At 44.3% G+C, this 25,751-nt stretch overlaps 2 protein-coding genes across 2 annotated transcripts in view; both read right to left on the bottom strand.

The window, feature by feature from the left end:
* Positions 1 to 25,751, bottom strand: part of LOC138249851 (N-acetylated-alpha-linked acidic dipeptidase 2-like) — a 700,770-nt gene that overhangs the window by 507,971 nt on the left and 167,048 nt on the right. The gene's annotated exons all lie outside the window — the stretch shown is intronic.
* Positions 12,210 to 14,746, bottom strand: LOC138249077 (uncharacterized). The gene is made up of 2 exons (XM_069203123.1): positions 14,000 to 14,746; positions 12,210 to 13,902 (listed from the first exon to the last, which is right to left on the bottom strand). Exons 1-2 carry the CDS (start codon positions 14,552 to 14,554, stop codon positions 13,273 to 13,275), a joined length of 1,185 nt encoding a protein of 394 aa, XP_069059224.1. The 5' UTR covers positions 14,555 to 14,746; the 3' UTR covers positions 12,210 to 13,272.

Here is a 25,751-nt window from a genome sequence, read left to right as displayed (position 1 = left end):
GGATTGTTATTTTTTTATTTTACTTCTAATGGGCACCCATGTGTTTGCATAGGTTATGATGCAGAACTCAGGTGCGCGATTGCCTCTCTCCAACAAATCCTCCATCTTCAAGAGGGGTCAAGCACCTTGTCACAGGATAACGTTTCTGCAGGTATATATTAGGGGTCTTTTTGTACCCCCATTGAAAACCTAACAGGGTCTAACAGTCAGACCTATATTTGGACATCTCAGTGAGTTCGTATAGTCTATGTATTATATTGTATGTGTAACATTATTTTTTTATGTTTTTTATCCCGAGGGGCTCCTATGGAAGAAGCGAGCCGGGATATGGATGGAAAGCTTAAAAAACAGCCCCGCAAAAGGAAGTCCCCGGGGTCAAAGGGTGGCCCGCCTATTAAGAAGGGACCCTCAAGCCGGAAAAACCATGGCGAGTTTAAGAAAATGTAGAGTTTGGTGTATACAGTGCAGCGTGTGTCTAAACGTCTTTCCGACCCATAGGTATAGCCGCTCTAACTAGCCCTAATCTATATTTTGCTATCTTTACATCCTAGAATCATCACACCAGAGCTCCGGAGACGCCTGCCCTCAGCCTAAGCCGCGGATGTCATCTTTAAAGGTCTACACTGGGACGGCTCAAAACCCCACAAAGTCATCGGTACTCGTGAGCCAACCCGAGCACCGAGACCCGCCCTGCAACATCTCCACATCCGTCGCTCCTGGACCAGGTACAACTCATAACGACACCACATCATCCATCATAAAGGGAATACCTAGTACAGCGGGCACTTCTGCAACAACTATCCCGGGTTTGGGGTGTGGCCATCCGGACATTATCGTTCTTACAACACCAAGCGCCCAACTGTTTGCACCTTGTGAAGCCTCTGGAGGGTCCCCAAAACAGTGCAGCAACCCTAAAATAAATCGGCTGTCCTTAAAGAATCGTAGGAAGAAGTTCCAGAACCCTGAGCAACAATCTGGGCCTATAGACCTGTCTTTTAAAATTTTTGTTAAGGTACAGCCGGATCCGTCTGGGGTCCTTAGTTCTAATATCGGCGTGTCTGGCCTCGACCTAACCTCTCCAGGGTGTACAACTAAACCATCCCGGTTACATGACTCATCATTGGAAAATGACCACCCTGTAGAGGATCCTTATTCCCACTGTATAGACCTTCTTAAGGCTCTAGCTGGTACTACCCCGAGTTCTGAAGCCCTGACATCCACTTGTGTCAATTCTAAGATGGCCCCCTTAGGGTTACAAGCAGTAGGGTCTCAATCAGTAGCATCCAGCCACAGCCCTGCCTCTACAACAACGGACACCCTTTATAGCGATAAACATTTGACCTCCCCATGTCTGATGTCCCCCGATACACCCCCGGGGGCATACGACCCCACCAGTCCTACACCTAGTGCTCGTGTTCAGTGGTCTTCACCTTCCTCATCAATATACCCCGCCAGCAGTATAGGGTGTAGCGGAACGCAAAATCAGAGTTTTGGAACACCCTCGAGCGATGATCAGGGCTCTCAAACTCCTGGATGTTCACACTGGAATCCTGTTTTTACGTCCCGCTCTGATCCCTCAGCCGTTATTGGGGGTGATAACACCGGCCGCTGTCCTATAACTGGGGATGCTCAGGGAGTTGGCAATCACCCCTCTAGTGTCACAAGTACTGGCCTTGAAACAAACCTTTCAAGCCGGGCTAGAGTTCTAGACAACTACGTTAAAGAAATCCATCATTCGTTCAGACAGTTAAAATGCCAACTCCGTCTAAAAACTTTAAAACTATGTAAGAACGACGGTAATAGAGGGGCATCCAGAGCCAGCATAAAGGCTTTAAAACAGCTGATGGCTCGGTGTAGAAACACAATGGCCCAAACTTGCGCTTCAACAATTGTGGCCATGGGTAACATCCCGTCATGACTAGGTGAGCGTACATACCCGGGGAATGTTAGAACTACATTTACCAGTACAGGGGGCCGCCCGTCTAAATATGAAAAGAAGCCCCAGCACCTGCTTAGTAGAGCTCTAAGAGTTTTACGAGCGCTCAATAGTCAGAGGTCATGTCAACCCCCAAGCCCTGCACCCATAAGACCTCAAAATATAGAGTTAGGAGGTGCTGCTGGTCTTTACAGGCCCTCTGGGGGTGATGGTCCGAGGTGTCTCAGCCTTAAACAGTCTGTAGGAGCCCCGTCCGAAGTCGGTGTAGTGTCAGTGTCACCATTTGTAAACAAGCCAGACATTGTTCAGATCGGCGGGGGTCGTTTACCAAAAACCAGATGGGCCCATAAGAAGCCAGAGTGGCTTGGTAGCTCTAGAAAACGCAAGCTGGTAATAAAAAAGTTAAAGAAAGCCAGACTCTGCGTTACCAGAAGGTCTAAAAACACACCTACATCTAACCACACCCCTGGGAGCTCTCCAACAACCAGTAATTCTCAAACTGAGGCTTCAGAACCAGTTTTTATGGAAAGTGTGAGACGGTATAGTCGTGTTGTAGAGCGGTTTAACGCTACAGAACACTATGAGGAGTTTAGGTTCGTTAACCTAGATCGCCTACACTCCTCAGATCATGGCATTATAGCTATACATCAGGCTGTGCAAACGCTGATCGAACGATTGTTACACGATGTGGGTCCTAATGATTTCTTTCAGATGCGTTTTCAGGGACAGGGTCTCAATAGTCCCCTGTTCACCAGACGGTCATCTCGGGATGTGTTTGACGCTGTAACGTTTTTAGAAAACCTATCTAAACTTTTACAGAGCAAGGCTGAATTACTGGCGTACGGGTCCTTTAGAATCATCTCCCTCGTTGTTAGGGGGCGCGAGGGGGGTGCTTCCAGAGCCTTAAAGAGCGTTATGTACAGTAAAATCATTGACAAGAAATCACGATGGTTGCTCGATTTTAATACCGGAGCTACCAACATGTGTCTGGCCGCAAGCATTGCAGGCTTATTGATGGATCGCTCTACCCCAGACGCCGTCATTATGGCGATGGCTGTAGCAGCACATGAGGCGCTTCAGATACCGACTGACAAAATGGTCGGTTTTGGGGATCTGGGACTTTTTGAGAATCACTTCGCCGTGACGGTTAAAGTTCTATACCATGCAGGTTCTTGGAAGTACTTCACTACCAATGAAGGTGTGAAAAACAAGACCGTGTATGTGCTACACCATGAAAACCACTTTTACGGTGTCTTGAACCTGAAGGGTTTTCTAGGCGCCAAGTATGTGTGTGAGCATTGCGATCACATATACAACAACCGGACCAAACACCAGTGTGAATTACACTGTAAAATGTGTCAGAGGGACGGTTGTGTCAATGACAATGCTCTGAAAGTGAACTGTCCAACGTGCAAGTCGGTCGCAAGACTGCTTAAACACGCACATAGGCCTCGCCCAATGTGTTCTTAAAGCCGACTGTGGGACTTGCGGCCGTTATAAACCTGTCGATCACAAATGTGAAGGTATGCAGTGCCCTAGGTGTACAGCTCCTTTTATAGCCGGAACAACCCATGAGTGTTACATGCTCAGAAGTCACTACCAGAAAAAAACAGAAGACTATATCGTATTTGACAGAGTGTACGCAAGAGACGGGGGTGCACCAACCAAACTATATTTACGCCCACCATCTAACCGGTGATGGGAGCTGGGAGTTTGAAGGTCGGGCTTGCGTGAAGGATTTCCTCCTCACATTTATGCAACCCCGATACCAGGATTATACATTTCTGGCTCACAACTCCAAAGCATATGATTCTTTTTTCATTATCAGGGACCTGATACATGAAAAGCTTCCCGTTAGTCTCATAACCCAAGGTTCCAAACTAATGCTGCTTAAGGTTGTGCCTTTTGACATTAGGTTCATAGACACCTTGAATTTTCTGCCCATGAAGTTGAGCAAACTGCCAAAAGCCTTTGGGTTTGAAGGCTGTAAAGGTTATTTCCCACACTTTTTTAACACATGGGCTAATCAGAATTACTTCGGGCCTATGCCTCCGCCCGACAGTTATGGTTGCGATTATATGATGCCCTCTGAAAAAGAGAGTTTTCTACAGTGGTACGATGAAAACCGTGAAAAACGGTTTCATTTCCAAACTGAATTGAGAGCATACTGTCAGGCGGACGTTATGATATTGCGAAAAGCATGCAACCTATTCAGAGATGTTGTGGTGGCGATGACGAAGCGGGTCGTGTTTATTGAAACCGATCCGTGCGAGCGTGAAAAAAAAATAACTGTATACCTGGACCCATTTCAAAACATTACTCTGGCTTCAATGTGCATGTCTATTTATAAACACATGTTTTTAATGTCTGAAACTATCGCCTTAATACCACCTGACCTCTATAACGGCAAGCAGAAACGTTACTCCACACCTTCTATTCAGTGGCTCATGTACGTCTCTGCGAATGAGAGCATCTTCATTCAGCACGCTTTGCAGGGCGGCGAATACCGTCTAGGCCGCTACTATCTAGACGGGTATGCATTAATTAACGGTGTTCCAACGGCCTTTGAGTTCAACGGGTGTTTTTACCATGGTTGCCCTCAGTGTTACAAACCCCATGAATTTAATAGACTGCAGGGCACCACGTTTGAACATCTGTACCGCCGGACTCTGGCAAAGGCGCAGTATATTGAGAGTTGTGGGTTTGTTCTGAGAACTCTCTGGGAACATGATTGGGTAACTGAGCTATCGAAAGATGGCGCACTGAGCACTTTTATTAAGAGCCAGCAGCTACCTTCACCGCTGGAGCCCCGTGACGCCTTATTCGGCGGCCGTACAAACGCCATTCAATTGTACCGTGTAGCTGGCCCTGGTGAGAAAATACATTACTACGACTTCACTAGTCTGTATCCATTTGTGAACAAGGTGAAGTTGTACCCTGTGGGCCACCCTACAATTGTATACAGGAACTTTAAACCTCTCAAAGAGTACTTTGGAATCATTAAGTGTCAGATTCACCCTCCGCGGAAACTTTACTTTCCGGTGCTCCCTTATAGAGTCGACGGTAAGCTAATGTTCCCCCTATGCCGTACCTGCGCTGAAAGTAAACAGCTTAGCGAATGTCGGCATAGTGATGAGCAGAGGCTGCTGGAAGGGACTTGGTGTACCATTGAGGTGCAGACGGCCCTAGAGAAAGGGTATCGTCTTGGTAAAATCCTGGAAGTCTGGCACTTTCCAAATACAACAACACAGCTCTTTTCTGAGTACATAAACTTGTTTCTTAGAGACAAGCAGGAGGCCTCGGGGTATCCAGAATGGTGTGTCGATGAGCCCTCAAAGAAAAAGTATATCGCTGATTACAAAGCTCGCGAGGGTATTAAACTGAGACCTGCGTTCATTAAGGTTAACCCCGCCCGCCGGCAGTTAGCTAAGCTCTGTCTCAACTCCTTGTGGGGAAAGTTCGCACAGCGGACCAATTTGTCAAACACATCTATCGTCACAGATCCGGAAGAGCTTTTTAAGTATATATTCACACCTGTTTATGACGTATCCAGTTGTGAATTTATTGACGACGAGACGGCCGTTCTATGCTGGAAATACGCCAAAGAGTACCCCACAACGTGTAACAATATAAACATCTTTATAGCATGCTTCACAACCGCTCACGCCAGGTTAGAGCTTTACAGGTTGTTGGACCAGCTTCAGGAACGGTGTTTGTACCATGACACTGACTCTGTTATCTTTGTGAGTAAAGAGGGTGATGAAGATCCTCCGCTGGGTGATTATCTAGGGGATTTGACCAGCGAGCTCGAAAAGGGGGAGTATATACAGGAATTTACCTCATCAGGCCCTAAGACGTACAGTTATAAGACCTCAAGCAACAAGGTTTGCATGAAAGTCAAAGGTATCACTTTAAACGTCAACAATACGATTAAAATAAACTTTGACAGTCTGAAGGGCCTGGTGCACGAATACTCTGCATCAAGCGATCACAAAAATAGCAAAGCCATTGTTGTAAACCATCCGAGCATAGTCAGGTCCAAGAAAAAATGGGAAATTACAACACAGCCTATGTTTAAAACCTTAAGAGTAGTGTTTGACAAACGGGTCCTCACAACGGACTACAAAACACTGCCTTACGGTTACTAAAAGCCATTAGAGGTTTGAACATCACCCAGATATGGACACCAGACTGCAGCACCCATTCTCCTGCGTTTTAGCGGGGCCCTCCAATAGCGGTAAAAGTTTTTTTATAAAGAAACTGTTAGAAAACGCTCCCGGTGTTTTATCTCAGACCCCTAACAACATTGTGTGGCTTTATTCATGCTGGCAGGATCTTTACACTGAGCTCACCCTAAAATTTCCCCACATTCGATTTATAGAGGGTATCCCCGATAATCTCAACGACGATGACTTGCTACCAAAACACCTTGTAAACATTGTCGTGGTGGATGACCTCATGCGTGAAGGAGGGGACCACCCCGAGCTTGAGCGGGCTTTTACGCAATATTCACACCACCGCAATCTGAGCATATGCTATATAGTGCAGAACCTGTTTTACAAGGGCAAGAGCAGCCGGTCCATAACTCTCAACGCCTCATACCTGGTCTTATTTAAAAACCCCAGAGACAAACTTCAAATCTCAATTATAGCTAAACAAATGTACCCCGGCAACACCCAGTTTTTCATGGATGCCTTTAACGATGCTACAGCAAAACCCCACGGCTACTTACTGGTGGATTTGAAACCCAACACTTTTGAAGACTACAGACTACGAGCCGGCATAATACCCCCGGACTTCCCAGTCGCCTACACGCCTAAAACAGTGTCCAAAAACTATAAAAAGAACAAGTAAAAAGCTGTTTATAACATTTACACTCTAAACCTTGTAATATAAGGTCCCCACAATGTCTGCGCGGTTACGACGTAATTTAGGACTTCTAAAAATTTTGATAACGGCAAGCCCCGCGAGAAGAAAAGCCATCCTCTGCGCTGCCACGGATGATTTAGTGGCCGCCATTTCAGAAATAGCCCTAAACACCCTAAAAGGTAATGTCCCTATATCAACGCGCCAGTTCCGGGTTCTGAAGAAGAAACGCCACATTATTAAGAAGCTCAGCAATAAGAGGGCTTCACTCCTTTCCAAAAGAAAACTGTTCAAACAGTCAGGAGGCTTTATAGGGTCGTTGTTAGGTATAGCTATACCCCTAATCACAGGGCTACTGTCGCGATCCTGATGGAGCACGCCCACAAAATGTACCTCGTGCCCCGGCAACAGGTGGAACATCTGGCCCCTTCTAACACGGATGTCTGGGACATACGCAAAAACGAAACACATCGTCTCGATGCGGAAATCAAAGCCATTTTGAACCGGACTGATTTAAAACCCCACGACAAGGCAGGGCTTTACTCAGGAGCCCTTCAAAACTTTCTACAATACTACAAGCAACTCACCTCTGAAAAAACCAAACTGACGCTGTACACCCCAGATGCTGAACAGCCGTCTGGACCCTCTACGCAGGCTCATGACATAGGTCCCACACCCACAACTGATGCCTTTGTCTTAGACCTTTTAAAAAATATCAGTCAGAAATATAGAGGGGCTGCGCAAATGTTACTCAGTAAAATGAGTACTACTAAAGATTTGACCACTTGGAACGCCCGGGGTGAATTCGTTTACAAAGGGCAGCCGGTTGCTGGTTCCCATATGTATGATCTGGTCCGGGGTCTCACACACGGTAAAACCCTAACAACACGAGAAGCTCCTAGAGGCTGGGAACAGTTCCTAAATGCAGCTGCGGAACTCAACATTCCCTCCACGATCATCGGAAATGCCGAGAATCGCCGTAAGCTTGAAAGTTTAAAAGACCCGGCCCCCGCTATTTTTACAAGGAGCCCCGCTATATCGACATCGCCTTTCTTTCCACAACTAACACCCGCTCGGGACCGTGCTGATCTTCCTATGGGGCCTAAAAAGAGACTATTCAAAATGAACACATGGCTACCGATCTAATTTTGCACACATGTACAGTTTTTTTTTTGTTAAAAGTTTTTACGGTTCGAAAAAATGTGCTTCATTTTATATGTTTAACCATGTAAATGTTCGTGTTGAAACATGCTTGTAATAAACACTTTTAAATTTTCAGCCGGAGTATGCCATCTTTTTATTTATGAATGGTTTGAAAATGTACACAGTACGGATTAAAAAAAAAAAAAATGCCTAGGATGAAAGCTTGTTTAAGATGTTTTTTATTTTAGACACTCACAAGTACAAATAACAGCTTTACAAGACCTTACACTTTTGACAGAGACCAGAGTCTGTTTTAACAACGTGTGACATTGTCCTGTAGTTTTCATTCACATATTTCATAACAACACCGTCGTTGTTTACTAAATCATCTGAGTATAGATTTAAAAAATTTCTAAACGTTATACCTTCAGACATTTTACTAATAAAGTATATACAGTGTTCCCCACATGTGATGGCAAAAGGATCCTGTACCCGTAGTTTATTATACACAACCGTGGGTGATGCTTTTTTTACATATTTGAATATCGGCTTTGTATAAATACTATGCTTAGGGAATTCAGCTAAACTATCAAACACTATAACCTTGTCCACATCCAGAAACAGTGCCGCCCAATGTGCCCCACCCTTGTAATGGGGATCGGTGTTAAAGACGAGGGTACGTGGCCTTTCCGGACCTATCTTTTCAGGTAGTCCATCGCTAGGGTATACCCCTAGAAAGTATTTCTTAGCATATTTATGTCTACTTAAGAAGTCACGTATCTCAGTAGTGTCCATTTTATATTTTTTTTTTTAAAATAAAAAACATTTTTTTTTTTTTTTTTTTTTTTACACTTTTTCAATGGTAGTCAAACATAAGCTGACGGGCGTGGTTGATCTGAATAACACTGTCGAATACAGAGAACACAACCATGTTCACATTGGCCGCCAGTGCCTGTGTAAAACGTATTTCTGCTTTTAGATTTCCGTTTTTGATCAGGTTGTAATGGTCTCCATCTTCCATGTCAGGTGTCAGGTCGAACGCAAACAGCGTGTAGCCTGCAGCATACCCTTCCCTTGAAACAACTACTCCTGAGTCCCGCAGCTGTTTCCCCGTTATCGAGACCAGTCCTAGATATTCCCGGACAAAATTTGATGTTCCAAAATTCGGCGTGAAAGGTTTTGCGGGGATCACAGCACCCTCGTGAACCAGAGCGGCATAGTTGATATCATAGTGTTTGAAGTTGAAAGGGTTTGAGTTGTAGAGGCCACTAAAAGCAGTGTTGTCCACAAACCCTATGATGATGAGTTTCGGTAATTGCCCCAGAAATAGATTCTGCTGCTGCGTTAACCGGGTTCCGGCGGGGATGCTGAATATCTTCAGAGCGACTCTTTCAATGGCGTACTTGGCGTTCGATAATTGTAAAGCTTCAGCATGGGCCAGTCTGACACTTGGGGACACTTTCACTCTCTTTACAAACAGGCTCGCTGACAATATAACCAGTTTATACTGCTCTGCATCACCGCTGATGAGACAGAAAGAGTCCTTGTTACGATTGAGTTTGATCTTAAGATCAATACCGTTGACTAACAGTTTGTCTTGGAAGAAAAGGTCTGAATGTACGCGCCCCAGGAGGTCAAACTGCCTACTGCCGGCGACGAAGCTGGCTCTTTTTTTAAAACCCTCGTTGTCTCCGTCCAAAGCTGTGTTCTCCAAATGCGCTTCGGTATCTCGGTAGAAGAGCCCCGCTGAAAGATGTGTGTCCAGCGCATCACGACTATAATTTAGAATACTCTCTATGTAGGCCCTGTAGGCATACATGTTATCACTCTGTGTGACGAGGCGATCGCCTAGGTTAATGTCCACTTGATTAAACATTGTTGCGATGGGGTATGCTATCGGGGCCACTCTAGCATCAGCCTCGATGTTGTCACCGTTCGCTTTGGTTATTTTACAGACGAGGTGCAGGAGAGTATTGTTGAGATCAAGGTACATATCCGTGGATCCCGACACATAAAACTCTATCGGTGCAAGGGGTGTCAGAGCAGCCATTGGTGACACTTCCATGAAAAAACTGTTTTCAATGCTTGTCTGTGTGGGTTTGAGAGAAAACAGATCTAACTCAGATTTGGCGCATTCACCCGATGCACAGTGTACGAAGGCCATGGTCGTTGCTTTAAAAAATATTCGCACTAGAACGAGTTCTCTTCTTCTTGGTTGATCTCTTCCGTCTTATGACTCTTCTTTTGTGAGGGCCTTTTGAAGTAGTCCGGCGCTTCTTATAGGGCCTTGGTGGCCCCCTACGCCGCGATGCCCTTCGCTTCCTTTTAACAAAACCATGCGCTTTATACAGCAACCCCGCTCCTTCTTGGGGCTGTCTATTCATGCGCTCTGCTACCGCAGACGTTACACTGCCCACAACGTCATGGGCTATGTTTGTAGCTGCCGCTTTAACATGAGGTTTTGCAATTTCGAACCCTCTTCTCAAAAAGGGCATGGCACGCCTAAACATGCTCCGGAAGAAACCCCCCAATCCAGCCCCATACATAACCGGAGCCCCTTGAAAGTAGGGTTGGGGACCGCCATACCCTGCCTGAACTCTATAATAGTCCCTGTACATCGAGGGATCCCCGTAGGTTTTCATGGTGACCATTGCAGCTATCTAATAGTCACCTTCGCGCCGTGGCCTTAAATGAAGCTTAACAATAACTTTCCCGTATTTAAAGGCGACCGGCTCCGACTGATCGTTGTACACCATGATGGTTATAGTGTCAAAATGGTTTTTAGAAATTGCAACATAGTCGAGTTTGTGATGTTGTATATTAACCATTGTGTTATTTTCACCCTGCACCGGGACCCACCTCAACAAAGGGGAATAACTATCCCCGACCCTCTGCGGCTCTACAATGTCGCTATAAACGTAGAGTGTATAAAAACCGCCGTTAATATCGGGGCATGTAGGGTCTGGATCCATCTGCCTTTGGTGATGCTGTACGGTCCCTAAAACCCTTTGTAATTTACCACTACATTTAAACACTGTACTGAACTCTGGGGCTTTAAGAACCACCTTTCTTCTAACGTGATCCAATACCAGATATATATTCGCATACGCTTCAGTGCTGGCTATAGACTTGTTGATGGCATCGACCACCGTTGCGACGGTAGGGTAATAGCCGTGTGGGAAAGACAAGTTATAGGTCAGTGCATCCTGAGGTCGCTTTATATGAAATTTAACATCGGCCTTTGTAAAGGTATTCCAAGTTCTAGGGTACTGTATTTCCGTTAGTGCCACCTCCCACGGGCCTTTCAAATCCACTGGCTTTGCAAGTTTCACTGTATAACTCGAAATCTGATTGTCTGGGAACATGTCCTTCGAAGCGTTGGATGGCAGCGTGATATAAAAAGGGGAGTTCTCCATCATAGCGTTTACAGCTATACCTCACACACCGTGCAACGAGCTGGCCAGAACCCAACTGTTAAATTTCTCGGGCCACCCGCGCCATTTGACCAACGCCTGTCGCCGGGCTCCGCTCCCTTTTCTTTTCAGAACCTTTTCAACCCTGTACACCCTGTTCGGGTCGTAGGGCACCTCTTGTAACTCTTCTGTGTAAAAGACACCCGATACCTCTTCCCCAGCGTAGTCCTTTAACCTGTAAATATATACCCCTTCTTTAAACTGCACACTTTCCACTATGAATATCTCATCGCTGAATGTTTGCTGGTAGCCTTTGGTGAAGACACCCTTCAACTTTGAAACCCTGACATGAGCCCCTTCTTTTAAATCCGGTTTCTTGACCTTCTGTGTGAGACGCCCACCGTACACCGTTCTCCACACCGTTAACGAATTATCCCTTGTAACCTTAACAGGGGCCATTTTGATTGTCCGATGGTAGGTGGCGTTATAAACATCTATAAAAGCCTTTAGAACATCCACGTATCTGTAGGTGTTGTTGGCGGTGAAGTATCGCCACATCTTCGACTTTAAAGTACGGTTAAAACGCTCTACAACAGCGGCCTTTACCTCGGTGTGCGTTACAAAATGTTGAACAGCGTTCTGGTCTAATAATTTTTGGAAATGTTTGTTTAAAAATTCCTTTCCGGCGTCTGTTTGTAGTTTCTGGGGCACGCGCCCGCTAGCGAAGATGTCTTTAAAAGCAGCTGTAACGCTGGTACCACTTTTATCGTTTAACGCCTCTGCATATGCGTACTTGGACAAGACGTCTATGACGGTTAATATATACATGGCACCATCGTTATGTTGTGCCAGATCTTGAAGACTGATTATGTCGGCCTGCCACTGATAATCGAGCTGTGCGTTAACAACTGTGGACCGCCTCTTAAAGCGTCTCCTGACAGGTTTGTGTAGCGAATAAGCCTCTTCCCCAGCTAACCATGTCTTCACACTGGCACGTTTTACAGATTCATTTTCAGCTCGAGCCCTTCTAAATAGAGCTTCGGAGCCTCCGAAACTTCCAACCCCCTGTTTATCGTAATAAAGCTTCCTTAAATCAGCATCCGTCATGCTGTCTCACATCAACACCCCGAAATGAAAGACACCTGTTTTGTGTAAGGTCATTTTATTAAACATAAAAAACATACATGTGCGGCTGGGGTATACAACCAGCGTGTATTTGACATTTTGTGCTACATAGCTTATAAATGTCAAAACACGGATCCAATGTGGCCTTTTTTACAAACGTATACATAGTACAACATCCACTACACATGTTACTCAGAGCATGTTCCTTTACAAACCCTAAGCGACACAAACATTGATATTTTTATAGCTATACTCTCAATAGCTCTAGACATGACTTCCCGTTCCCCACGTCTATAACTCTGAACGCTCAGGATACTGATATAATTCAACAGTTCATACAGTTCTAGATAGGACAATGCAGAACCTTTATTTGTGAGATAATCTACAGTCATGTTCTCCAAAGCCTCATGCACCCCCGTCTCAGGTGAAAGTCTTAACTTGCGCTTGTGGTCTTTGTCCAAGGCCCAGCATTTAACAGATGCGTTTAGCCGGCCATTGATACACCACTTGGCGATACACTCATGGCAGTTACATTGCAACAAGGCCGAAGGTTCCGAAATGTTCAGACATCGCAGAGTCACAGGCTGTATTTCAGCTATTCTTTCTTTAACCAGCACAAAAATCAATCTCCCGATACAGATGTAGCCCGGTTGTAACTCATAGACATCTTGCATCTCGATACCCGGAATCCCCTCCTAAAAGTGAGTAAGTATGGAGCGTTAAGTAACATATTTATGGTCTACTTTTTTTTTTTTATTTATTTTTTTATTTATTTCTTTATTTATTTATTTAAAACAGTTTTCGCGGGGCTAAAGACAACATTCTTCTGTTTTTATAATAAATGTCACACATTCGTCTTTCTATAACCCTTTCTACCATACGTTTGTCAAAGGGGGGACACATCCCGTGCATGCGGTCGAGTTTTGAGCATGGCTCTGCAGCGTATCGGATCTCAAGGACAGCCGCAGCCAAGACCTTCATCATGTCACAGTGGACACTTTTCTTCACAGCAGACAGCCCATACACAACCCTTAACAGCTTATATACCCGATAAGTGTCTATCCGGTTACAAACGTGACGAATTGTTCTTGCAGTGTATGCATCGTATAGACATTCGTGAGCCTCCTGTTGAGGGTCATTAATTTTATGCCCGTAGCAAAGGTCATAATAATCCCTTTTAACACATGCGTTCACAACGGCAGCTGCAAAGCCTTTAACCGGCCATATGGTGTCACAGGGTACGCCCGGAGCTTCCTTTTCAAGATCGTGGCTAGTGTAGGTGCAAACACATTTCTTACGAGGCTCTTTGTTCTGGCTTGTAATACTTTCAGACTGTCTGGAACAGCATAAGCAGAAAAAATTTACGGTGTTAACCTTTGGAGCTGACCCTTCTAGAGGCTCTCTTTCTTCTGTTATGTTCTAGGGTTCAAACAGAAAGCACAAGACACATTATTAGTTAAAAGTATGACAGAGTATACAGGCATAAAAAAATAAAATAAAAAATGTCTTTACTAACCTCAGCATTCGCTTCACACTCAGAGGCTCCTCTGAAATCTTGGGAGTCGCAGAGGTCCATTGGGGCAGAAACAGCGCCTGAACTTACACCTGATGGTTGTAAAATAACGGCCTCTGCCTCGGGGTCCTCCTGGAAGCCCATGTCTTCATAGATGGGCGAATTCGGGGGTGGTACACATTCTTCAACTTCAATGTCTACGACGTTAGATGCCCCGCTTAATCCATCTTTCGAGACATCGCTGTCACTGCCGGCCCCCTTAATAGGGGATATCAAGGGCGACACATCCTTGAGGTCAAGCTTTTCAAGCCGATGGCAAAGTTCCTCTTGAAAACCTGTAACATCGGTATCCCGGGTGTCTGGGACACCCTGTTGTGCATTCTCATCCATCGTACGAGGGGCGAGGGTCCGGTAATATCTACCAATAGTGTTCAGGGCCCCTGAGGAGACGGCTTTTCTGGCGATCGGATTGTATCTCTTCATAGCGCCTTGGCAAACTGATTCAGCCCTGGTTTGCGGTTTGACAGCCGGTTCTAACCAGCTCCTTATATGCAGCATTTCAAAAAAAAAAAAAAAAAAAAAGGGTGGCTCTACCAGCCAACAACACGTGTTCACAAACCACGTGACACACCCCCATGCACGTCACTTCCGGGGTGGGCTTTCTGGGACACCGGAAGTCCCAGCCACCGGATATGACGTCATTTCCGGGGCGGGACAACTGTCACTTTTAATATGGTGATTAAAGGTATCCCTTCCTACTACTCACACAATTTCATGGAACTGGTGCTTTTCAAACGTGAGTAGGGAAATGGGGGTCAGATACTCTTCCACACAAAAATTAGTTTGAAAAGTCATAAACTTATGGGATTTAATCACCAAAGATCTGTTTTTTTGAGTTTTTCCTCTAGCACCAGGATTGCTTTTTAAATATTCACCACAATCAATTTGCAAAGTAACGTTCATCAGCAATTAGTATTTGCTTTAACAATGTACGTAGATTTCTATGCAGTTCATTAACATCTTTATAAATTTGGGGTGTCTAGTGTCACCCAAAGTGGAGCGTCCTATCTGCATCCCCTTCACTTGTGGAGATTAGAGATTTGGGCAGAGTAGACTTCCGACTCACCACAACATTGCCGCCCGCTCGATTACGAGCCAGCATCAATGTTGTGGATGGGTTTCTTGCTGGGCCGGCAGGCAGAAACTGTGTTTCCACCCGCCAGCCCAGCGGAAAACTTGTAATAGGGCCAGAGGGCAGAAAACCGTAGTGGCAGTTTACCGGCCCAAAATGTTTATGAAACCTGTGCATTCATCTCCATTCATCTCCATTTTGCCAACATTATTTCTGAGTCTTTCCTTTCACAATGTGGTCCGCGTTTTGCAAACGGTACAGATTTTCAAGTGATGGGGCTCTGTGAACAATATATGAAAAAACTTAGCTAAATCCCTACTTCAATAATGCATAGTGTCTTCCCATCTGCTTTAATTGCTTATGTTTCCACGTAACAGTTCCCACCTCAATGAGAGATTACCAGTTTATAGTATCGGGATTGCTTTACGTTGGTTCAATATGGTCAGCGTGATTTCGAATTCCTGCTTACAGTTTATACTATATAAATTCTTTACTATTGTATCATATAGTGTATATTTAAAGTGCACTGTTACTAGTGGTTTCTTGGCACTAGACTAGCAGAGTAAGAAGGATTAACAGGGTCAAGAGTCAAGTCAGAAGAGCCAAGTTTTCAGCTTTTTACGAAAGGCTGGTAAAGTAGGGGCAGAGGTGATAGCACCTGGAAGCAAGTTCCAGTGCTTGGCTACTAGAAAGAAAAAGACTCTCCCCCCTGTCTGGAACACTTACACCTAGAGAGAATCAGTTTCTGTAGGCTGAGGATCCAAGGGTATGGAGAAACTAGTGAAGCAAGAGTCTCTTTCGAAGATAGGGTGGACCAGAGCTGTTTACAGCTCGGTAAGCAAGACACAGACTCATGGTTATTGTAGGCTTCTGAAGTGGCAGCCAATTAAGGTCCTTCAGGTGACAAGTGATGCTGCTGTGAAATGGGTGGACTATAAGTCTAACAGCAATGTTCTGCAATATCTGAAGACATTGAACAACATTTGAAAGGAAACTAAATGTAGGGAATTGGCCTAGTCCAGGCAAGCTATAATGATTGCCATGGCAACCGATGTTCTGGAGTCAATAGACAACAAAGGGAGGATTTTAGGAATATATTCTAAGCTAATAACAGCAGTTTGCTGCTGTCTAAAAGCATTCTTGGAGAAAGAGAGTTAATCGTCCATTAGGCCACATACACTTCCAGCAGACTTTACAGATCTAAGGCAAGACCCTATCATATATAGCCACCAAGCAAAAGACCATATGGAAAGGTCCTGCCCAAACTCTCAGTACCTCCGTTTTATTTCCGTTGAGGTTCAAGCAATTTGAGCTCAACCAGTTAGAGACCATTGTTGCAGCAGATATGCTAATATGAGAATATTCTAATCATTTGCGTATACATAATAATGAGAAAAATTACAATTTACGCTAGTAATTGAAAATAGCGTGTAATGTGCAAAATGTGCCCAAGGGGAGTGGTCACCATGAGTGTTAACAGTACTAAAATAATGTGGAATTTATAAAAATGTTGTATTAATATGTTATAATTAATGATATAGACTTATGTTATGATGCTTGGTGTTCTTAACTTAGCCAAACCAGAGGCCTGGTCGGCGCTGGGCTTGGCTTACCTAAGACATGGAGACGCGTTGAGCTACCGAGGACTGGAACTGGCAAAAAGGACCTTGAACTGTACGGAGTTCAGTGACGAGCTCTGCTAGAGAAGTCTGCAAACTCACCAGCGGACAGTAGACGATCAGAACAAACTGATACAATTATGTGTTCCTATATTCCACTTTTGTTTTTGTTTCTCCCTTTTTGGCTTCTCTCTCTTTTGCTGTGTGTTAGAAATGGGGCTTATAGTTGGCAGTGGTTGGCACCCAGTCCAAGTAGGGACCCTCACTCTAGTCAGGGTAAGGGAGCCACACACATAGGATAACCCCTGCTCACCTCCTTGGTAGCTTGGCTCAAATAGTCAGGCTTATCTCAGAGGCAATGTGTAAAGTATTTGCATACAAACACAGTAACAAAGTGAAAACACCACAAAAGTACTCTACACTTGTTTAGAAAAATAGCTAATATTACCAAGACCAAAACAACAAAAATCCAACATATACAAGCAAAGATAAGAATTTTCAAGGACTAAACTTCAGGATAGTACTTAGAAACACAATACCTCCAACTGAGGCTATCACAACATCTTGATGGAGTCGTTCACAACATTCCAACGTCACTCGCGAGGAAGTGCGTGCCGGTCATGAAGTCGCACAGACCTCAGGCAAAGTACCTTTGAAAAGGATAAAGGAAAGACGTTGCACAGAGTTGGAGGGTGAGGAGTCGCTGGAGCGACATTGGTTCCTTGCTGCTACAGGGGAGGTGAGGCGTTGGTCCCTTACTACTAGGCAGGGGAAGTGATGCGTTGGTTCCTTACGGTTGTAGGGGAGGTGAGGTGGCATCAGTGGCGAGGTGTCGATTCCTTATTGTTAGAAATGGGGTCTTTGGTTGACAGTCTGGTTACCCCCTGTTCAAGCAAGGACCCTCACTCTAGTTAGGATAAAAGAGAATCACCCTCAGCTAACCCCTGCTTACCCCCTTGGTAGCTTGGCAGAGCAGTAGGCTTAACCTCAGAGTGCTAGGTGTAAAGTATTTGTACCAACACACACAGTAACTTAATGAAAACACTACAAAATGACACAACACCAGTTTAGAAAAATAGGAAATATTTATCTAGACAAAACAAGACCAAAACGACAAAAATCCAACATACACAAGTCAAGTTATGATTTTTTAAAGGTTTAAAATAAAAAGAGTCTTTAGGTAGTTGTAACACCACACTAGCGCTGCTAGCGTGAAAATGTACCTGGTTTGCGTCAAAAATAACCCCGCACGGGCGGTGTGCGTCGAAAGTAACCCTGCACGGCTGTGTGCGTCGAAAACAACTCGGCACGGCGGTGCGTGTTGAAAAAGCCAGCCACACGACGATCCGAAAGTCCCGCGGCGCAGGGTGCGATCTCTCAGCCTCCGTCAGCGATGCTGCGCGTCGTTTCTCCTGCTCCGGGCGTCGGTTTTTCGGTCGCGTTTCCTGCGGCGTCGTTTCTCAGCTGCGGAACCGGCGTCGCGTCGTTTTCTCAGCCGCGATCGGATTCGCGTCGATCTTTTCTCCGCACGGTGCTCGGTGCGTGTATTTTTGTCCTTAGGCTGCCAGCCTCTCCTTTCAGGGTCCCAGGAACTGGAAGGGCACCACAGAGCAGAGTAGGGGTCTCTCCAGAGACTCCAGGTGCTGGCAGGAAGAAGTCTTTGCTATCCCTGAGACTTCAACAACAGGAGGCAAGCTCTACATCAAGCCCTTGGAGATTTCTTCTTCAAGATGGAAGGCACACAAAGTCCAGTCTTTGCCCTCTTACTCTGGCAGAAGCAGCACTGCAGGAAAGCTCCACAAAGCACAGTCACAGGCAGGGCAGCACTTGTTCCTCAGCTATCAGCTCTTCTCCAGGCAGAGGTTCCTCTTGGTTCCAGAAGTGTTTCTGAAGTTTGTAAGTTTGGGTGCCCTTCTTATACCCATTTTAGTCTTTGAAGTCACCTTTCTTCAAAGGGGACTCACACCTTCTTGTGAAATCCTGCCTTGCCCAGGCAAGGCCTCAGACACACACCAGGGGGCTGGAGACAGCATTGTCAGAGGCAGGCACAATCCTTTCAGATGAGAGTGACCACTCCACCCCTCCCTCCTAGCAGAGATGGCTAATCAGGAAATGCAGATCACACCCCAGCTCCCTTTGTGTCACTGTCTGGTGTGAGGTGAAAAACAACCCAACTGTCAAACTGACCCAGACAGGGAATCCACAAACCAGGCAGAGTCACAGAATGGTTTAAGCAAGAAAATGCTCACTTTCTAAAAGTGGCATTTCCAAACGCACAATCTTAAAATCAACTTTACTAAAAGATGTATTTCTAAATTGTGAGTTCAGGGATCCCAAACTCCACATGTCCATCTACTCTCTAGGGGAATCTACACTTTAATCATATTTAAAGGTAGCCCCCATATTATCCTATGAGAGAGAGACAGACCTTGCTACAGTGAAAACGAAATTGGCAGTATTTCACTGTCAGGACATATAAACCACATTACTATATGTCCTACCTTATCCATACACTGCACCCTGCCCTTGGGGCTACCTAGGGCCTACCTTAGGGGTGCCTTACATGTAAGAAAAGGGAAGGTTTAGGCCTGGCAAGTGGGTACACTTGCCAAGTCGAATTTACAGTGTAAGAATACACACACAGACACTGCAGTGGCAGGTCTGAGACATGATTACAGAGCTACTTATGTGGGTGGCACAACCAGTGCTGCAGGCCCACTAGTAGCATTTGATTTACAGGCCCTGGCACCTCTAGTGCACCTTACTAGGGACTTACTAGTAAATCAAATATGCCAATCATGGATAAACCACTTACATACAATTTAAACAGGAGAGCATATGCACTTTAGCACTGGTTAGCAGTGGTAAAGTGCTCAGAGTTGAAAAGCCAACAGCAACATGTCAGAAAAAATTAGGAGGCAGGAGGCGAAAAAGACTGGGGATGACCCTGCATAAGCAAAAGTCCAACACTTATGATCCAGCGGGGTCGATAAATCCCGTTGTTCAAGACACGAGGCATTGACTTCATTGTGTCGCAATCACACCATGGGGCCACAGGTGATGCCGAATTGGTTGCGGTCTTTGCACTCAGCAGGGACCATGGCCCCGGTGGAGGCAGTGGTGCGGAGTCAGTCAGTGCCGTCTGTTCCGAAAACACTCGGGAGTTGATGTAGTTGGTTTATTCTTGGTTTCACCACAACTCACCCCAAGGGCCCAGGAACTGTATTTGGCAACACTTGGTAAGTCAGTAATCTTGGCAAGTAAGCCCAGGTTCTGGCAGATGAAGTCTTTGTTGTCCCTGAGACTTCCAACAGGAGGAAAGCTCAGTCGAAGCTCTTGGAAAACCTTTGGAAGCAGGATGTAGAAAGCAAATTCCAGTCCTTTCACTCCCATGACAGAAGCGGCAAGCAGCAGGCCAGCACAGCAAAGCAACAGGTGTAGTGGCAGTCCCTCCTACAGCATCCAGCTCTTCTTCCTGGCGGGATGTCCTCAGTCCAGAAGGATTCTAAAGTTGTGGGGTCAGGGGTCCAATACTTATACCAATATCTATTTTTGACGTAGGCAAACTTGAAAGGAAAGTATTTGAAGTGCAAAGGACTCTGCCTTTCCTGCCCTGGCCCCAGACACACTCCAGGAGGTTAAAGACTGATTTGTGTGAGGGCCGGTACAGCCCTACTCAGGTGTAAATGTCAGCACCTCCCACCACCCTAGCCCAGAAAGGCCCACCAAAATATGCAAGGCACACCTCAGCTCCATTTGTGTGACTGTCTAGAGTGAATTCACAAACAGCCCAACTGTCATCCTGACCCAGATGTGTATTCCAGCAGACAGGTAGGGGCACAGAATGGTTAAGCAAGAAATTGCCCACCTTCCAAGAGTGGCATTTTCAAACTTACAATTAAAAAACCAACTTCACTAAAAGATGTATTTATAAACGGTGATTTCGGAGACCCCAAACTCCACATCTCTATCTGTTCCCTATGGGAAATTACACTTGAAAGATATTTCAAGGCAATTCCCATGTTACCATATGGGAGAGATAGGCCTTGCAATAGTGAAACCGAGTTTAGCAGCACTTCACTATCAGGAGATGTAAAACACGCTAGCACATGTCCTACCTTTTAAATACACTACACCCTGCCCATGGGGCTTCCTTGGGCCTACCTAAGGAGTGACTTAAATGTAGTAAAAGGGAAGGTTTGGCCTGGCAAGTGGATACACTTGCCAGGTCAAACTAGCAGTTTAAAACTGCACACACAGACACTGCAGTGGCAGGTTCGAGACATCTTTACCGGGTTACTCAGGTGGGTGGCACAATCAGTGCTGCAGGCCCACTAGTAGTATTTGATTCACAGGCCCTGGGCACACATGGTGACAACACTAGGGACTAACTAGTAAATCAAAAATGCCAATCATGGAGAAAACAATCACCAATACAATTTAGACAGAGAGCATATGCACTTTAGCACTGTTAAGCAGTGGTAAAGTGCCCAGAGTCCTAAAGCCAACACAAACAGGTCAGTAAAATTAAAAGGAAGAAGGCAAAATGTTTGGGGATAACCATGCAAAAAGGGCCCGGTCCAACACCGAGCTAGAAAATGAAACAAACCAATATTTACAGCCAATTCTTCAAACATAGGATTAGCTAGTGCCGTCCACGCTGAGCTGTAAAATGGCAAAATCCTTTTACCACTTCAGGTACAGTATTACAGCTCTGGATTGCTAAAATACCATCCATATCAATCAGGAATGAATAAAAGCAACTCCTAACACATGTTGTAACCTAGTCGAAGCTCATCAGAGAGGTACCACACAAAAGAAAGCACCCAGTACAAGTCTAAACAATACCATTTCAGGCTTAGAATTCTGCATGAATTATGTAACAAAGGAAGCAGGGAGCTCTGGGCACTTCACAGGTTTTATTGGGGAGCAACTCCTGTATGGAGCACCATGCAACAGCAACGGTACTCTGAATCTGCTCACCTCAAATGTCAGTCTTTCCAGCAGTTTTTAAGCATAGGATTAGCAGGGTTCTATCCACGCTGGGCTAGAAAGTGACAAAGCCCTTTGACAGTTTTATCGCAAATTCTATAAGCACAGGAATAGCTATTGCCATCCATGGTGACAAAAGTATTTTTTTCCACTCCAACTCAAATACCTCAATACATGGTTTTGTCAACTTGCTAGCCAGACTACGTTAACTATCACTCTATAACTGGCCACCCTACCATGCACAGCATTCTCACCAATTGTGTAATTTCAGATGCCATAAGTGTTGTGAATACTTTGATTTCACATAGTACAAGTGTTGTAATATGAAGGGGTACAAGCACTGCATTTTAAAGGAGAGAGTTATAGTTACTGTAGTCTGGCTAGTGAGCTGAAAACTGTATGGAGGTGCGCGAGTTATAGTAATTTGAAGGGGATAGGTAAATATATCAAATTAAGATATAACTAAGTTTAAAATGTCTAATGATTGTGCAGTTTAAGTTTATAGTTCAACATCCTGTTGCAGTGCCCTCAAGAGTTCACTGATCCTTTGTGCTTCCAATATATAAATGCTCACATTTACATAGTATAATGTATACCACAAAAGTTGTAGCACAATTAATCTTAGTTTGAATTTGGAAATTCCGGTTCCCAGCTAATCCGAAGTCTTTTTTCCCATGACATGCCCACCTACACACTTGGCCGCATTTGAAAAAACTTTCTTATATTCAGAAAGCTAATGGTCCAGTATCTGATATACTGGGTATCTAGGGCTAAGGAGGCTTCTCAAGGATTTTTCCCTCCGATAGGTAATCTCAGGTCTATCCGAAATACGGCCTTTTAAGGTTAAATCCTGCAATAGAATGTTCCAATGATTTCTCCTAACTCTCTGTAAAACAACTGAAGTCCCAGTATAATCTGTAATCATCCTGACTTTGTCCTTTTTTCTTCTTATCAACTGTGACAGGGTGGGACCTCAAAGTATCTTGCCTAGAGGTTTGAATAGCCCTCTTTAGCACTTTCTTAATATCATGTGATTGGTAACCCCTTAGTTTAAAAAACCGATCCATATCCTGTATGCATTTTTGAAATTTCACATCCTTACTGCAGTTTCGTCTGGCCCATATCATTTCACCAAAAGGTATAGCCTGAAGTTGATGCTTGGGGTGTGCACTTGATGCATGTAAAATAGAATTACAAGATGTCGGTTTTCGGTATAATCTCATCCTCAATATACAATTCGACATCCAAAAACTCAATATCCTTCAAACTATATCAGTATGTGAACCTGATATTCGCATCATTTCCGTTAAAGTAGTAACAAAACTCCATCAATTGATAAGTAGTACCTGTCCAGATCATGAAACAATCATCAATATATCATCCCCAATATAAAATGTACGCCTGCCATTGTGCCACCCCTGGTCCCCAAATCCACACCTCCTCAAGCCACCCTTTGAAGAGGTTCACGTAGGAAGGAGAGAATCTGGAACCCATAGCCACTCCCTGTTTTTGTCTATACCATTCCTTCTTAAACAGAAAAAAGTTGTGATTTAGAATCAGATTGACCATATCCAGCAGCATTTCCATATGTTCCAATAAACTGTCCGATCTTTCATTCAACGTGTGACTTAGTGATTGCATATCAACTTCATGCCTTATACTTGTGTATAGTGCAACTACATCCAGTGTTACCATAATCATACCAGTTTCCAATTGCACGTCACTTAGTAGGCTCAAAATATGTTTAGTATTCTTAATATAGGATGGAAGATTAGCTAACAAGAGGTGCAGAAAATATCCACAAATTCCGATAATCTCTCTGTGGGTCCTCTGACCCCAGAAAGAAAAAATAAAAATCCCCCCCCCCCCCCGGTGGGAAAGGGAGATTTTTGTGAATTTTGGGGAGAGTATAAAGGCAGGGGAACCTTGGGCGATCAACCCTCTAGTACATATATTCATCATCATCTAATAGACATCGTTGATGCCATAATTTCAATGAGTTATTGATCCTATTCGTCAGGCTCATGATGGGATTATGAGTCAACTTTTCATAACAATTCGCGTCACTCAATCAAGTGTGAATTTCTTTCTCATAATCTTGTTGGTTCAAGACCACAATATTGCCCCCACTATCTGCTTGTCTGATTACAATACTGTCATCTTCTTGCAAACTCTTCAAAGCCTGCTGTTCTCCATAGCTTGAATTGTTCGCGAGTTTCTTTACCTTAGCTCTGGACACATATTTGTCAAGATCTTCACAAACTACTTTATAAAACACTTCAATATTATTATCACTCTCTACCCTAGGTGTCCACACATGATTTATTTTGTAAACCACTAGTTATATACAAATCTGGTACTACCTTTAGATCACTTAATACCTTCGATATTGTGGTTGGATCATCCTCATAATCTGTAATTGATAACAATGTCATGGTATCATGTATATCCTGAATGGGTAAACCACTATACTCAATCCTCTGTATTGGTGTTCTTAAATCTTTATTCTGAAAATAATTCAATTTGAAAAACCTCTTTAGCTTCAGGCGTCTAACAAATTTATAGAGATCAACTTTTGACCTGCAAACGTCACCAATGCTAGTTGGGCAAAAAACTCAATCCCTTGATTAAAAGTGAAATTATGTGCGATGACAAGGTCTTGTCTGATAAATTGTCTACATTTACCACCTGTTCTGGGCTTGCCCCTAAACTTTCTTGTCCCACGATCTTGTCTTCATACCTTCTCTCTCTCTTTGGAGCCTCCTCCGTGATTTAACAAGGCACTAGGGTTATGCAATACTAATCATGTGAGGTTGGATTAAATGCTTCAATATTTTGGAGTATTTTATAAGCATACTGAACCTTTTGGTGTGCTACGGATTAATATGGATTCAGAGGTTTTGTTTTTATACAGGGAGTGCAGAATTATTAGGCAAGTTGTATTTTTGAGGATTCATTTTATTATTGAACAACAACCATGTTCTCAATGAACCCAAAAAACTAATTAATATCAAAACTGAATATTTTTGGAAGTAGTTTTTAGTTTGTTTTTAGTTTTAGCTATGTTAGGGGGATATCTGTGTGTGCAGGTGACTATCACTGTGCATAATTATTAGGCAACTTAACAAAAAAATATATATACCCATTTCAATTATTTATCATTACCAGTGAAACCAATATAACATCTCAACATTCACAAATATACATTTCTGACATTCAAAAACAAAACAAAAACAAATCAGTGACCAATATAGCCACCTTTCTTTGCAAGGACACTCAAAAGCCTGCCATCCATGGATTCTGTCAGTGTTTTGATCTGTTCACCATCAACATTGCGTGCAGCAGCAACCACAGCCCCCCAGACACTGTTCAGAGAGGTGTACTGTTTTCCCTCCTTGTAAATCTCACATTTGATGATGGACCACAGGTTCTCAATGGGGTTCAGATCAGGTGAACAAGGAGGCCATGTCATTAGATTTCCTTCTTTTATACCCTTTCTTGCCAGCCACGCTGTGGAGTACTTGGACGCGTAGGATGGAGCATTGTCCTGCATGAAAATCATGTTTTTCTTGAAGGATGCATACTTCTTCCTGTACCACTGCTTGAAGAAGGTGTCTTCCAGGAACTGGCAGTAGGACTGGGAGTTGAGCTTGACTCCATCCTCAACCCGAAAAGGCCCCACAAGCTCATCTTTGATGATACCAGCCCAAACCAGTACTCCACCTCCACCTTGCTGGCGTCTGAGTCGGACTGGAGCTCTCTGCCCTTTACCAATCCAGCCACGGGCCCATCCATCTGGCCCATCAAGACTCACTCTCATTTCATCAGTCCATAAAACCTTAGAAAAATCAGTCTTGAGATATTTCTTGGCCCAGTCTTGACGTTTCAGCTTGTGTGTCTTGTTCAGTGGTGGTCGTCTTTCAGCCTTTCTTACCTTGGCCATGTCTCTGAGTATTGCACACCTTGTGCTTTTGGGCACTCCAGTGATGTTGCAGCTCTGAAATATGGCCAA

The sequence above is a fragment of the Pleurodeles waltl genome, chromosome 8 (genome assembly GCF_031143425.1).
Source record: "Pleurodeles waltl isolate 20211129_DDA chromosome 8, aPleWal1.hap1.20221129, whole genome shotgun sequence".
NCBI classification, from domain to species: Eukaryota; Metazoa; Chordata; class Amphibia; order Caudata; family Salamandridae; genus Pleurodeles; species Pleurodeles waltl.
Note: the sequence above shows the minus strand (reverse complement) of the source record. Positions and strands in the feature narration are given on the sequence as shown.